The sequence below is a fragment of the Budorcas taxicolor genome, chromosome 11, assembly GCF_023091745.1.
Source record: "Budorcas taxicolor isolate Tak-1 chromosome 11, Takin1.1, whole genome shotgun sequence".
Lineage (NCBI taxonomy): Eukaryota > Metazoa > Chordata > Mammalia > Artiodactyla > Bovidae > Budorcas > Budorcas taxicolor.
In genome coordinates this window covers 73,349,886-73,365,561 of record NC_068920.1, presented here as the reverse complement: position 1 = coordinate 73,365,561, position 15,676 = coordinate 73,349,886, and the positions used below count along the sequence as shown (strand labels likewise).

The following is a 15,676-nucleotide window of genomic DNA, read 5'->3' as shown; positions in this document are numbered from 1 at the left end:
CTTTCTCCCAGTTCTGGAGGCTGGGAAATCCAAGGTCAGGATGCTGTGGACTCAGTTCCTGGGGAGGGCTCTTTTCTGTTTTGCAGAGAGCCTTCCTGTTGTAAACACAGAAAGCAGAGAGGGGCAAGCTCTCAGCTTCTTTTTATAAGGGCACTAATCACATCGTGAGGACTTCACTCTGGTAATTTAATTACCTCCGAAAGGCTCCAGCTCCTAACATTATCCCATTGGGATTAGGATTTTAACATAAGAGCTGTGAGGAGGTGGGTTCAATCAGCCCATAGCAGTGAGGGAGGCATTTCTTGTCCCTGATAGTACAAGATGGCCAAACGCATGGCATCTTACACTGGACAGATAAGACTCACAGCATCTTATTAGTCACACATAGTCATAGTCTGGAGAAGGACACCGGATACCATGCCAGGCCACATGGGGGTTATCCCCAAAACCAGAGGGAACCAGCAAGGGCTGTGGGAGACAGGCTTTGCAGCAACAAGAGGATAAGGTACCCCTGGTTCCTGCAAGAGGATCTGACTGACTTGTTTGAATAGTGTCTGTACTGGCAGGTTGCTGCTGCTGCTGCTAAGTCACTTCAGTCGTGTCCGACTCTGTGCGACCCCATAGACGGCAGCCCACCAGGCTCCCCCGTCCCTGGGATTCTCCAGGCAAGAGCACTAGAGTGGGTTGCCGTTTCCTTCTCCAATGCATGAAAGTGAAAAGTGAAAGTGAAGTCGCTCAGTCGTGTCTGACTCTTAGCGACCCCATGGACTGCAGCCCACCAGGCTCCTCAGTCCATGGGATTTTCCAGGCAAGAGTCCTGGAGCGGGGTGCCATTAGAGGAACCCAATAGGTTGAAAACTGGGTGGAGGTCAGCTGGTCCAGTCAAGGGGAATGGGCCAGGTGAGGGAACACATCTGGTGAGCGTGGGGGAACCCATAGTTAGGCTTTGGGGGCTCTGTAAGACCCAAAAAATGTCATGGCAATAAGTGAAATTTTAGGTCTTACAATGCAAGCCTTTGAATCCGCTGCCCTAGTGACAAGCGCCTACCTTGGGGAGGAAGCTGGAGTGTGGGGCGGGGTCACATGCTGCTCAGCACAGCAGCGCAGGAACTTACTGGTCATCCAGCGGTTGAGAACCTGCCTGCCAGCGCAGGGGACACAGGTCCGATCCCTGGTCTGGGAAGGTTCCACGCTGCAGAGCAACTGAGCCCATACTCGGCAAATACTGAAGCCATGGGCTTCCCTGGTAGCTCAGCTGGTAAAGAATCCACCTGCAGTGCAGGAGACCCCAGTTCAATTCCTGGGTTGGGAAGATCCCCTGGAGAAGGGATAGACTACCCACTCCAGTATTCTTGGGTTTCCCTGGTGGCTCAGATGGTAAAGAATCTGACTGCAACGCAGAAGACCTGGGTTCGATCCCTGGTTTGGGAAGATGCCCTGGAGGAGGGCATGGCAACCCACTCTAGTGTTCTTGCCTGGAGAATCCCCATGGACAGAGGAGCCTGGCAGGTTACACAGTCCATGGGGTCATACAGTGTATGACTAAGCACAGCACAGTGCACCTAGAACCCATGCTCCGCAAAAAGAGAAGCCACTGAATGAGAAGCCCAGTCACCACAACTAGAGAGTAGGCCCCGCTCAACTAGAGAAAGCCTGTGTGCAGCAACAAAGACCCAGCACTGCCAAAAGCAAATAAATAAATAAAACATGTATACTACCATTTGTAAAATAGATGACCAGTGCAGGTTCGATGCATGTAGCAAGGCACTCAAAACCAGCGCTCTGGGACAACCGAGAGGGAGAGGGTGGGGAGAGATGTGGGAGGGGCGTTCAGGATGGGGGACACATGTGCCCCCATGGCTGATTCATGTCGATGGATGGCAAAAACCACCGCAATATTATTAAGTAATTATCCTCCAATTAAAATTAATCAATTTTAAAATGGAATAAAACCACACCAAAAAATGAATAAAATGTAATCATCCAGGAAATTTAAAAAAAATTTTTTTAATTAAAAAGAACAGACAAAACGCGGCAGCCCAGACATGGTGACTAACAGGTCAGGCGTGACAGTACGATGGAAAGCAGAGCCAGGTTTGGAAACACAATGAGATAGTTCCCTAAAGGCAGCTCTGAGCCTACCACTTGTATTTATTTCATTTCTCCATCAGCTCGTGCTATGCGCAGGTAGATGACACTGGGAAGAAATAAGATTCTCCCATAATTTGCTACTTCAAATTATGAAGAGTAAGAACAGCCAAGTATTTCTTAGAGAAGATGCAGATGCCCTCCATGCCCACACAGCCCATCCTGAGCGCTCAGCAGTCTGTACTTCCCTGAGGTGCCCCCACTCACCCTCAGACTTCAGATGCCCCTGGAGCTTTGGGCAAATGCTCTCGTATGAACCCCATCACTGACTGTTCATTCCTCATCATCACCTTTTTTTTTTTTTTTTTTTTTACTTTATTTTACTTTACAATACTGTATTGGTTTTGCCATACATCGACATGAATCCATCACAGGTGTACATGTGTTCCCAAACACGAACCCCCCTCCCACCTCCCTCCCCATAACCTCGCTCTGGGTCATCACCGTGCACCAGCCCCAAGCATGCTGTATCCTGCGTCGGACATAGACTGGCGATTCGATTCTTACATGATAGTATACATGTTACAATGCCATTCTCCCAAATCATCCCACCCTCTCCCTCTCCCTCTGAGTCCAAAAGTCCGTTATACACATCTGTGTCTTTTTTGCTGTCTTGCATACAGGGTCGTCATTGCCATCTTTCTAAATTCCATATATATGTGTTAGTATACTGTATTGGTGTTTTTCTTTCTGGCTTACTTCACTCTGTATAATCGGCTCCAGTTTCATCCATCTCATCAGAACTGATTCAAATGTATTCTTTTTAATGGCTGAGTAATACTCCATTGTGTATATGTACCACAGCTTTCTTATCCATTCATCTGCTGATGGACATCTAGGTTGTTTCCATGTCCTGGCTATTATAAACAGTGCTGCGATCATCACCTATTTTTAAAGAGCCCATTTGCCCTGTGTTCCTTCAAGCTTCCTCCTAATATCCCTCCAGTTAACCTCTTCACAACCAGAACATCACTCTGCTGGTCACAGTTATTGAAGAAAAACATCCTACCCCCAGGACCCTAAAGAGGGCACCTAACGAGGACCCCAAGGAGGGGAGGGCTGCTCTGCTGAGCCTTCCATGCGTTCACAGAGCACCCCTTTCTGCTTCCTGTCTGTTCTGCTCTGTCTGGTGCAGTCTGGATTCCTGCTTCAGCCCCTGGATGGCAGATTTGGACCTGATGGCTGTGATCAGGGCCTCTGTGAAGAATGGGAGACCTGACGCATCTCCCCGTCCAGTGCAAACCCAGAGAACAGAAGCTGGTCTGAGAATATCTAAGAAGCAAGACCACCCAGAAGGTGGTGACACGCCAGACACTGCAGTCCTATTCGGATGCATTTCAGCAAAAATAAAAAATAAGTACTGCTCATGTTTTATGGCATTTCCAGGGCAGGGACTTTCTGACTGTTATTTGAACCCCTAACTGTTTCCTGAGGACACCCCAGAACTTCATATCCAGTGGAGCAAATGTTCCCTCCACCCCACACATCCACCTGTACCCCCAGGAAGAAAATGAGAGTGGCCTGTTCCCAGGCAGCATTTTATTCTAATGAAGCTGAGGTGCCCTCTCTACTGAAGGCCGCTTCCCCTCACCCCTGGGAAGAGAGGAGATGCAGAAGAAAGAGGAGGCCCAGGGAACAAGGCAGAGGAGCTGCGCAGACAGACTGGGACCTGGGGAGGAGCACCCAGCAAGTGATGGGTCGGGAGAAGCACTTGGATACTGGTCTAGGTCTGCAGAGACACATTTCCATCAAGCCTCTGACCTGAACCAGTCAAGCCTATCCCAGGGAGGAAGGGGCTCAGGTCTCAGAGGATAAGGATGAAGGGGACCACGGGTAGATGGCATGAACAGGGCCTACCAAGAGCAGAGCTCTTCCACTGAGAACCCTTAGGAAAGCAACTGGGAATTCTGGGGTATCAACTGGAAATGAGTTGATCTCGGTCTCCAGAGAATCTCGGGTGGTCGTACACAAATTTCACACAGTAAAGCTGAGGCTTCTCCAAAGGGACAGACCCCTCCAAGGTGCTGCCCTAGATGGTGTATCCTGGTCCATCTCACTGGGGCAGTGCAAACTTCTCATTCTCTCCACCCTCACCTCTGCATTTCAACCCAAGATATCCTTTCCACTTCATCTGCCTTTGAAGCTGAAGTGGAAAGGATATCCACTGCAGGGCCAGAGAATTCCCAGCCAAGGTAGATGGACTCTGGGATGCCTTCAGGACAATTTTAAAGCATGAAAAATTAAGGTTCAAAATCACCTTGGAGGACAAAGGAGAGAGGAGCATTTCCTTGAATTCAATGAGCACTGGAGCTTAAAGTGCTAGCACAGGGGCCAGTCCGGTCATGGTTCTGATGGTTTATAGGATCGCTTACAGATAAAAGGAAATGTATTGTCACAGGAGGCATCATTCCATGACCGCAGTGAGGATATCTTTAGGTTGACGCAGTGTTCATTGTTCCCATAGTTGTTGGGCTCGCCTGGAATCCAGAACCTACCGAGGGGAAAAACAAAGCAAAATGCATTTCCAGTGAGTGAATGAGAGACTTCAACCCCAGTTTCGGTCTGGGGTGGTAGGGTTGCAAATTTTTCCTTGCCTGAGAGGAAGGGGACCAGTTATCCATCAACCTCTGAGCCTGCAATCTCCCCCCAACTTAGGGCCACACAGCCCGCCCACTCTCAAGGCCCTATAGGAACCCACAGTGCAAAGACCTAGATTTAGAATGAGGTCCCTGCCAAGGCTGAGTGGATGGCCATGCTGCCAAACCCCAGAGGGCATGGAGTAGCCGTGGATTTGTCCCCAGCTCCCCAGCCAATCAGTGGCAGAGATCAGCTAGATCTCTAGTCAATGCTCCTGCTGATCAAGGACAGGAAGGATGGCAATCTCTGCAGCCAATGGGACTCTCCCCCAACTCTTCGTGCCCCGGACCCAGCCCAAGAAAGTCAGCCTGGGACAGAGGCTTCTCAGGACTTACTTCTCACTCTGGACCTTGTTGAACGGAGTGCCATCCACCCAGTGCCAGTCCCCCTCACTTCCTGCTTTGGTCAGGCCGATCCAGTAGGGAAGTCCGCCTGCTGTCCTGTAGAGGAACTCCTACAGGAAGACAGTAGGCGGAGATGAGGCGTCGGAGCATCTGTCTCTCTGGGCATCTTCACCCATCCCCAGCCACAGCCCCTGAACCCACAGACGCAGGGTTGGGACTCCATCCTGACTCTGACTCTGCCAGCTCTGCTGGCCCACTTAAGATGAAAGGAGCTTGTTTAATATTCTGTCTCACCAGGAAGAGGACTTCTTGGGCTAGATGGTGTCATTAATGCTATTCACAAATATTTCTATTTTTCTGGGCACATGGAAAGGTTGCACTACCCTGCCCTCTTTAAAGCTACAAATACTGCGTCATTTGTTTGGCCAATGAAATGTGTTGTTTCCAGGCTTTAAGACCCAGCATACAATGTACCATGTTCCCCTTTCTTACCTCAGCAATTGTGGAAGCGTATGTTGATATGAAATCTCCTCTGGCCTAAGCCCTTAAGTAGCCACAATGAGCAAAACTCCTTGCTGGCCCTTGTTGGACATGTAGTGTGTAAGTGAGAAGTAATTGTGAAGAATTACTGATATTTGGGAATATTTGTCACTGAAGCATCATATTGCCCATCCTGCCTGATACAGCTACCAATATACCCCCTTCCTAGCACCCACGGGACAGCACTCACCTGTTCACGCTCTGAGGTCACTGAGGTCAGGTGGGAGTCCCTCGATATACACATCTGCTGGGCACTGTACCAGGTCTTCGAGATTTGAGAAAAGTAATAGAAGTGCCCCCTGAAGTACTTCCAGCCTTGAGAAACCACCTGGAGAATGTCATCTGGGAACAAGGGTGAAATGTGAACGCTGGTGCTCCTGCTTTCTCTGGTGCTGGCTGGGTGGGAGTATTTGAGCAGGATCCCAGAAATAGAGTGAATGGGGCTGGGCTCTTGGGTCCTTTGGTCCTTGTGTAGGAGCTTGGGGATACTCCCTGAGATCCTGAAAGTCTGAGATTGGTAGAGTCTCTGGGCTCAGGGAAGGGAGAGTGAGAGAGGATGAATCAAGAATCTGTCTCTCCATTGACCATCACAAGTGTCTGAGCCCCTGAGCTCTAGGCAGGAACTGCTGGAAAATGGTGAGGTTTGGACCCAGACAGAGAGACTCCGTAATGTCTTCGTATTCTGTGGCTTGGTGTGGGAGCCCCAGCTGGTCCCTGGTCCCTTCTCTCCTGAACAGCCCCCAAGTCCTCCCCAACTCCAGTGCTGAGCTCTCTCTTCTTAACTTTCCAGCCATGCCCATGCTTTCCTCCACACACACCAGCCCAATGGCATCATGCCTGAGGTTAATATGGTCCCACGGGCCACTGGCCAACTTGCAACGCTCTTTTCTGAGTCACTTACTTTGCTGTTGAAGCAATTTGCTGATACTCTCCAAACCGCTCTGGAGTTCCCGGACCTTTGCATTTAAAGCACTGGCTTTATCCAAATCTTGTTTTAGCCCTGGAATTTGGGCATTTAACTCATCGACTGCTTCCCAACTACTTGTTAGCACCTGCAGCTGCACACTGGCTTCCTTCAAGCCTGTTTCCAACCTCCGGATCTGAGAGCTTATGCGGTCCAAGCTGGCATTCACCATCTGGACCTGAAAGCCCACTGCCACCAGGGCACCTCTGTTCCTCTTGATCTCAGAACTCAGGGAGCTGATGTTGTCCACACGACCTTTTAGCAACTGGGCGTTGGTCTTGACATCTGATATTGTGCCCATAAACCAGGGATCTGAATTTGAGAAAGTCAAGAGGTCAGCTGCAGGGACCCTCAGGGACTGGAGGGGGGTGTTGCCAGGGTGATGAAAGGAAGGGGAGGGAAGGTATGGGATCAAGCTTCCCAAGGACCCAGCCCAAGGAGCAGTTGCCTACCCTCTATTCAGTCATAATGTATTCATTCAACAAACACAGAATGGACACCTTCCATGTGCCAGGGACTCTGATAGATGCAGATCATGCAAAGATTGGTAAATCATGAGATCTCTGTTTGAGGCTCATAGGTAAGCAGAAGAGGGGATTAGAATCCAGTCCTATATTTCCTTTGCATGTTCAGGGCACATTTGGTAAAGAGATGCCTTCAGTCACCCCCTTGTCATCCTTCCCATGCCACGCTGGGCCCATCACTTGACTCCCAGCCCTCTCTTTCCAGAGATCCCCACAGAGCCCATCAGCTAGGGAAGAACGTCCCCCCCATGACTGCCCACAGGTCCCTCATGGCCATCAGAGGGGCCAACCATGCAGACTTCTTGTCTGGAAGTGATTTCCTCTCCAGAGAAAACAAGAAGGGAGAATTATGAAACCACTTCTCCCCTTCCCTGTCCGACCCGCTGTCACTGTCTGCTCAGGCTACAGGCTCAGGCCACAGAAGAAACCAAAAGTATACCAGTGGGCTCAAAGCAGGGGAGATTCTACTCCGAGCCTCCAAGTCCAAGTCCAAATGTGTCCTGGGGCCTTGAAGGGAGCAGACAGAAGTTCCCTCTGTCTGCTATCTGGAGACCTAATGAGAGAAAGAAGCTTCTACTAGCAGCAGAGGCCAAGCAGGCTTGGCGAAGCAGGAAGAAGAGGAAAGATAAACCACACATCCAGTGAAGAAGTAGGGCACCTCCCTTCGCATGATCTTTGTGGGAGCGGGAGAGTGAAGAGAGCATGGAAGGGCCTCGTGGGGTGGAGGGAGGTGCTCCCTAACCCTAACCTGGCCTAGTCAGTTGGGGATGAAGCTACAATCATTATGCTCACTGTTGGGGGTTCCCCACAAGGCTCTGAATCAAAGGGACACAGAGCTCAGAGATGAAGGAGAAAAGTGACCCAGGATGAAGATGGGATGAACACTCCCTGGGAAGAAAGAGCACACCCTTGAGCACAGGCATGCTGACCCCAGTCAGGAACCCCTCCCCGGAACCGGAAAGGAAGGAGAAGAAGCGGCTGGTCTTACTGCGGACTCTCTGACTGCACATGGAAAGATGGGGAAACAAGACACATGAAGAAGCAAGAGGAGGGAGAGCCCACCAGAGAGGGGAAGGGCCCCTGGCCTTGGGGAAAGACCGAGCCCAGATCAAAGCTGGGGACTTACAGAGAATGGCCTGCAGCAGGACAGAGGTGACCGTGACCAGCGTCAGGAAGACGACCACAGCGCGGACCGTGAGGAGTCTCCCCAGAACCCGGGACGGACACGTCTTGGGAGGAGGGTCTGCAGGAAGCAGAGGAGAGCGTTTGGTGAGGGAGCAGCCAACTGCAAGCTTGGCCACAGATCCCTGAGCAGAGGCTGACGCTTGCCTGGGGGCCAGAGGGAGACGTTCTGCTTGTCCACCCTGAAGTGCGCGTCGGCGACCTCGCTGTCGGCAGCCTTCATCCTGCACAGGTGCTCCCAGCCAGCTGTCTCCCCAAAGACCTTTTATCTAGATGAAAAGGGAAGTGACCCCCGGAGTTCACTGTGTCATCCCAAAGTTCCCCATTCCTGGCTTAGGTACCTTGCCTGTCCTAGGCTGCAGCTCGGTCCGCTCCTCAGAAGTCTGACTTTTCAAGAAGAGGCCATCATTTTCTCTGGGTATCTGTTACATGGACACTTTAACCATCTTGTCCTCAGGCTAAGCTTTCCCTCTTATAAGATGGCCCTCATCCATCATCCAGCCAGCCATCCTTTCACCTCACAAATAGATGTTGAGTGCCTTCGGTGTAGCTGGCACTGTACCAGGACTGAGACGCAAAGCTGAATAACTCATGGCCCTTACACTCAAACAGTTCACCTGTCTTCATCCTGTGTCATTTTCCTCCTTCCTCTCTGAGTTCTGTTTCCCTTTGATTCTGTCTGGTAGAAAAAAAGGTGAAAGTGTCAGTTACTCAGTCATGTCCTACTCTTTGGGAACCCACGAACTATAGGCCGCCAGGCTCCTCTATCCATGGAATTCTCCAGGCAAGAACACTTGAGTGGATTGCTATTCCCTTCTCCAGGGATCTTCCTGATGCAGAGATCAAACCCGGGTCTCCTGCACTGCAGGCAGATTCTTTACTGTCTCTGCCACCAGAGAAGCCGGAAAAGAAAGACCTGAGCTAATGAATGACAATACTTCCCATGTGGCTCAGTGGTAAAGAATCTGCCGGCAATGGAAGAGACACCAGAGATGCGGGTCGATCACTGGGTCAGGGAGATCCCCAGGAGGAGGGCATTGCAGCTCACTCCAACATCCTTGCCTGGAGAATCCCATGGACAGAGGAGCCTGGCGGGCTGTGGTCCACAGGGTCACAAAGAGTCGGACACAAATGAACATGCACGCACACACCGGGTGATGAGCTTAATGATAGAAGATATGCACAAATCAAAGGAAGCACAGAGACTGGAGTAATGGTAAGAAGTTCCAAGGAGAGAGATTAGCATATTCGGAAGTATGGTGTGCCTGGTGAGTTGTAAGTGGTTTGGCACTGTTAGAGTGTAAAGTATATGGCTAGAGTGGGGAGGGCATGGGCTAAGGGGGCACTTGGGGTCAGATCATAAAGGCCCTTTTGGGTCATGTTAAAGAGCTTTAACTCTGGCTTATGGGTGATGTGGAGCCAGTGAAGGACTTTAGGCAGTAGAGAGACAAGGACAGGAACATTAAAGAAAGATCACTCTGACTACGGTTGGAAGCAGAGACCAGGGTGTGGGGGTCTGGAAGCAGGGAGACCAGTAAGGAGACCACTGCAATAAAATGTTCAACTTTCTGTTGTCAAGGCATCTTAGGTGACATGTGCCAAGTTGCTTCAGTCATGTCCAACTCTGTGCGACCCTATGCACTACAGCCTGCCAGGCTCCTTTGTCCATGGGATTCTCCAGGCAAGCATACTGGGGTGGGTTGCTATGTCCTCCTCCAGGGGATCTTCTTGATCTAGGGATTGAACCGGCCTCTCTTAAATCTCCTGCGTTGGCAGGCAGGTTCTTTGCCACTAGTGCCACCTGGGAAGCCAGTATCCCTTTATAAATTGGGACTTGAGATTCAAATGTACATGTAAGAGTTGGGTTCTCCTCTCTGCTTCCTGCACTTGTGAGGGTCTCAGACAAAGTGGAGAGGATCAGCAACATCAGACCAGGAGCTGTTCTTTCCTTCATGGGAGATGCTCAGGGCAGACAGCAGCTGATTTGGTGTCTGTCTCTGAGGGACTAAGTTTTCTTCTGGGAAGCCTCTCATACTTTGAAGAGGTCTGCCAAATCTGAGAAAGAAAGAAAGTGAAGTCGCTCAGCCATGTCCGACTCTGCGACCCGTGGACTGTAGCCCACCAAGCTCCTCTGTCCATGGGATTCTCCAGGCAAGAATACTGGAGTGGATTGCCATTTCCTCCTCCAGGGGATCTTCCCGACCCAGGGACTGACCCCAGGTCTCCCACATTGCAGGCAGATGCTTTAACCTCTGAGCCACCAGGGAAGCCCTGGTACTAAACATATTCTAAACAAATACTTCCTGGAAGATAGAAAAGAGAGGAGGGAAGAGAGGAAGGGAAAGAGAAGAGGAAGGAAGTTCAGATAATTGGATGGATGGATGGATGGATAGAAAATGGATGTATGAAAGGATGGGTGGGTGGGTAGATGGATGGGTAGAAGATGGATGGATGCATGAAAGAGAGATGAATGGAACAGGTGATGGCTAACCATGACTCAACTCTGAAATTCCAGCCTGTGGACTGGAATCTGTCTCTTGGAAGCCACTGCATGTTTCTACAGCCTCCAACGGTAAAAGCATGAATCAAGAGTGATTTTAAATCTTATCCAAATATGCCTAACAACTCCAGCCACAGGACTAGAAAGCTGACCTGGCCCCGCTGACTCTGAGCCAGTGGAGTTGGAGAACAGGTTGGTGTCAGGGACCAAGGTTGGAGGCTAAACGATCGGGACCAAGGAAATAACTCTACTTGCAGGGGCTTCTGATGCCTTTGATATCTGAGAGGATCCCACCTCCCTGTCTGACTTGTTCATTGCACTTATAGGCCCCTTGCAGCTCCCTTTGCAGGCTGAGTCGGCCTCAAACAGGAGCTGTTTCTCTGACCAGTTGAGGGAACCACAGAGGACTCCACACCATACTTTCCAAGTGCTGGGAAGGAAGCTGAGTCACAGGATAGTGTCCCTTTCATTCTGTTTCATTTCCTCCCTCTCCAAGTAGCATCCAGGCCTGCCCTACTGTCTGCTCTAAGCTTTGATGTTAGCTAACTCCCTGCCAGTCTCTGGACAGTGATAACCATGCCCACTCTCTTAAAGTTGCTCATCTAGTTAAGAGCCTCGGTTCTACCAGGGCTCAGCAGGAGTGAGAATGTTCTGTTTCTGGGTTCTCCCACTTGTTCCCCAGTCTAATCCCAGAGTCACCTCAGCCTTTCTTCTCCTGGTTCCTGGCCCCACATCCTCACCCCAGGGCCTGGAGATGCAGAGGAATCCAGGTTACTCAAGACCCTGGTAGAAAGCGCGCTGGGGGTCCTGGTCTCCTTCCGAGGCACTTGAGAGAGAGCAGCTGCCACAGAACACTTGAGAATGTCTGACCCTTTCCCTCTCTGTTGAAAAGTTGATTTTCCTCCAACCCCTGCTGGTATGTAGCATTAGCGATCGATGGAATGCCCACGTGCCCTCCCAGTGGCCCCAGGAAAGGGTCTGGAAGCCTTGCCAAGACAGGGCTCAGTGCAGGAGAGGGGACTGGGATTGGGGGCATCTACTCAAGTGATGGAAATGGAAGCTGCAGGTAGATGTTCTGCTGATCACTGGACAAAAGGCTGATCCAGCATGAGGAAGCTGGGCAAGAAGCAACCACAATTCTGTGGGCCCTCTGGGGTTTCAGAGACAATTTCTGTAAAAGCTTTGGCCATGAGGAGTTTCATTTCCCATTTTGCAGGGAAGATGCGGATCACGAGCTACCTTCCTCTAACCATGCTTATCCATAGGTATTTCCTGAAGTCTCCCTGGGTGCCCTAAGTCTCTCCTGGCTTGACAGCCCAGAGGAGAAAAGAGGAGGAGAAAAGACGAAGCAGAAGGCAGGTGTCCCAGCCTCAATTTCCAGCCAGGAAGGAGGGCTGTTCTCCTGGACACTCAGGAGATCCCTGCTCTTCCAAACAGAGGAGGAGCTTTGGGTCAGGTCTAGAGCAACCAAAAATCTCTACAGTGATGAGAGGCAGGAGGTCGGTGCTCACTTTCTGTTTCCCCACTGCCGTGCTCCCAGGGTTCTAAGACCTCTGGATAAAAATGGAGGAAGGACACAGTCTGATCACTTTCTCCTTCTCTGGTTGGGACTCTCCTTGTGCATGGAGGTGCACTGTGGGCATAATCAATGGGAGTGGAAAAGAGACTCGGGCCATTTGACATGTCCCAGCAGTGCTGACAGTCATCTCCAAGGCGTGGTGATCCGAGTCCTTCCATCCAAGGCACAGAATGGACAAAAAACCAGGGAGAGGGGATGGGGGAATAGGGGAGGGGTGGAGGAGCGGGGAGAACGAAATGAGAAGGCAGATGGTTACAACAGCTGAGCAGACCGCTCCACAGGCTTCACAGGGGACTCCTGCATGTCATGTGATGAGGGATTTGACCAGCAGATCCCAGATGCCAAAGGATGTCATGCCATCCTCTGGACATGTGCCCTGGGAACAGGGGATGGGACACAGAAACCAAGAAGAAAGAAATGGAAGGGGGGCCCTCATCCATCCTGTCCCCTAGAATGCCTGCTCTGCACCAGCTACAAGGAGAGAGCCAGCCATGGACCCTGTCCTCAAAAGCAGTGCTTCTATTGGGAAAACACAGCATCCATCATCCCAGGGAGAAGGGAAGAGTCTCTCAAGACTGAAAGTGGCTGCAGACATGGCACAGGGCCTCCCCAGCTCCCCCTGACCCTGGGAATGAGCTCCTCTCTTTTAGAACATTGGGTGACGGCACTGTTTCTCTGGCACAGTGGCCATGGCTAGGCCTCAGTAAGCGGGCAGTTCCCTCTGGCACCATCATAAACGATGTGGAATGGGTATAGGCGAGCAGCCTGGCTGCTGGGAAGGATGACTGTGTTCCAGGCAGAGAAGCCTGCTCTCAACTACCCCAAAGTGAGAAGGGCAAATTCATGGCAGGAAAGCTATAAAGGGCCCTTGGGGAAAAGTATGCAAATCTTATTTTTGTATCTTTTAATTCTTTTTTAATGGTACTCATTATAGAAAATCAACCAGGTGAGCAAGAAGGAAAAAAATTATCTACCATACAGGAAATAAAAATGGCTATAAACACAGCTCATTCTTCATATCTACATGTATGTATATATTCATTTACATCTATATCCATGTTGTTGTTGCTGTTTTTTAGTCACTAAGTTGTTTCCAACTCTTTTACAACCCCACGGACTGTAGCCCGCCAAGCTCCTCTGTACATGGAATTCTCCAGGCAAGAGTACTGGAGTGGGTTGCCCTTTCCTCCTCCAGGGGATCTTCCTGACCTAGAGATCGAACCCGAGTCTCATGTGTCTAGCATTGGCAGGCGGGTTCTTTACCACTAGCACCACCTAAGAAACCCTATTCTATATCCATAGTGATATCCAACTGTAACTGTGTATGTATTTATATAATATTTATATATTTATATAGGGATATTTATATACTTATATATTTATATACAATATTATATACTTGTATAGTATATATAGACAGCTCCTATGTCTTTTCCCCAGCATTCTTCCCATCTCCATTTCTGATACAAAGAGTTAGTTCCCCCTCCTTTGGGAAACTATGCCTCCTTCTCAACCCCTACAATGCTTGGCTCAGAGCCAGCATCCACTGGCAGGTTGAGTTTTTATCTCAGTTCATTACTCTGACATTGAGTCTTCTGTCTCCTGTTTCCACTTCTAAGGCCTCCTACACTGGGACCACTTAGATAATCCAGGATGGTCTCCTTGTCTTAAAGCCAGCTTATTTTTTATTATGTTTATCTGGGGCATGCAGCACGCTTGCAGGATCTTAGTTCCCCAACCAGAGACTGAGCCCACAGCCTCGGCAGTGAAAACGCCAAGTTCTAATCACCAGACCGCCAGGGGATTCCCAACGCCAGCTCATTAGCAGCCTTAACTTCACTTTACCATGTGACTTAATATACTTCCTGTTTCTGGGATTGGGATGTGGGCATTTTTGTGGCCATTATTGTACTTACCAAGCTTCCTCTCTCTATTAAGTTAGGGTGGTCTTAATAGAACCATTCAGAAAGTTTGGTATTTATCCCTGAAGTTTAAGAGATAGAGTCTGGTACTTGACATGTGGATGAAAGGTCTAAGGCTTTCAGTGGGTGATAATAAATAAATAGTAGGTAAATAAACTGTGGCACTTCTAAACAATGAAATATTATTCAGCACTAAAAAGAAATGAGCTATCATGTTACTAGAAGGAAAACAGATACATAGATCAATGAAACAGAAATGAGAGACCAGAATAAACTACACATATATGGACAATTAATTTATACAGAGAATCAAAGATCATACAAAAGAAAGAAAGTGTGCTTAGTCGCTCAGTTGTGTCCAACTCTTTGAGACCCCATGGACTGTAGGGGATTCTCCAGGCAAGAATACTGGAGTGGGCTGCCATGCCCTCCTCCAGGGAATCTTCCCAACCCAAGGATCGAACCCAGGTCTCCCACATTACAGGCGGATTCTTTACCATCTAAGCCACCAGGGAAACCCAAGAATACTGAAGTGGGTAGTCTATCCTTTCTCCAGGGGATAGTCCCTTCAATAAATGATGCTGAGAAACCTGGACAGCCTCATGCAAAAGAAAAAGAAAGAAACTAGACCACTATTTCACGCTATAGGTAAAAATCAACTGAAAATAGATTAAAAGACTTAACTGTAAGCCATAAAATTCCTAGAAGAAAACATAAGCAGTACCCAATTTGACTTCAGTCTTGGCAATATCTTTCCAGAAATGTTTTCTCAGTCAAGGGAAGCAAGAGCAAAAATAAACAAGTGGAACTTCATCAAACTAAAAAACTTCTGCACAGCAAAGGAAATCATCAGCAAAATGAAAAGATGGGCAACCGAACGGGAGGAGATATTTGTACATGATATATCTGATAAGGGGTTAATATCCAAAATATATAAAGAACTTATACAACCCAAGGAAAGTGAAAGGAAAGTGAAGTCGCTCAGTCGTGTTTCACTCTTTGCTACCCCATGGACTGTAGTCCACCAGGCTCCTCCGTCCATGGGATTTTCCAGGCAAGAGTACTAGAGTGGGTTGCCATTTCCTACAACCCAAAAACAATAACAAAAATCAACTTAGTTAAAAAAAATGGGTAGAGGAGCTGAACAGACATTTTCCCAAACAAGACATACAAATGGACAACAAGCACATGAAAAGATGTTCAGCATCACTATTTGTCAGGGAAATGCAAATCAAAACTACAGTGAGGTATCACTCCATACCTGTTAGAACGACTTTTATCAAAAAAAGCAAGAAATAACAAGTGTTGGTGAGGATGTGGAGAAAAGGGAATACCC

General features: G+C 49.2%; 1 protein-coding gene across 1 annotated transcript; it reads right to left on the bottom strand.

The window, feature by feature from the left end:
* Window positions 1-4,488: 4,488 nt before the first annotated feature.
* On the bottom strand, window positions 4,489-8,562 carry CD207 (CD207 molecule). Its single transcript, XM_052649746.1, has 6 exons — window positions 8,487-8,562; window positions 8,284-8,400; window positions 6,571-6,945; window positions 5,860-6,011; window positions 5,121-5,239; window positions 4,489-4,639 (listed from the first exon to the last, which is right to left on the bottom strand). Exons 1-6 carry the CDS (start codon window positions 8,560-8,562, stop codon window positions 4,489-4,491), a joined length of 990 nt encoding a protein of 329 aa, XP_052505706.1.
* Between the last annotated feature and the right edge of the window lie 7,114 nt (window positions 8,563-15,676).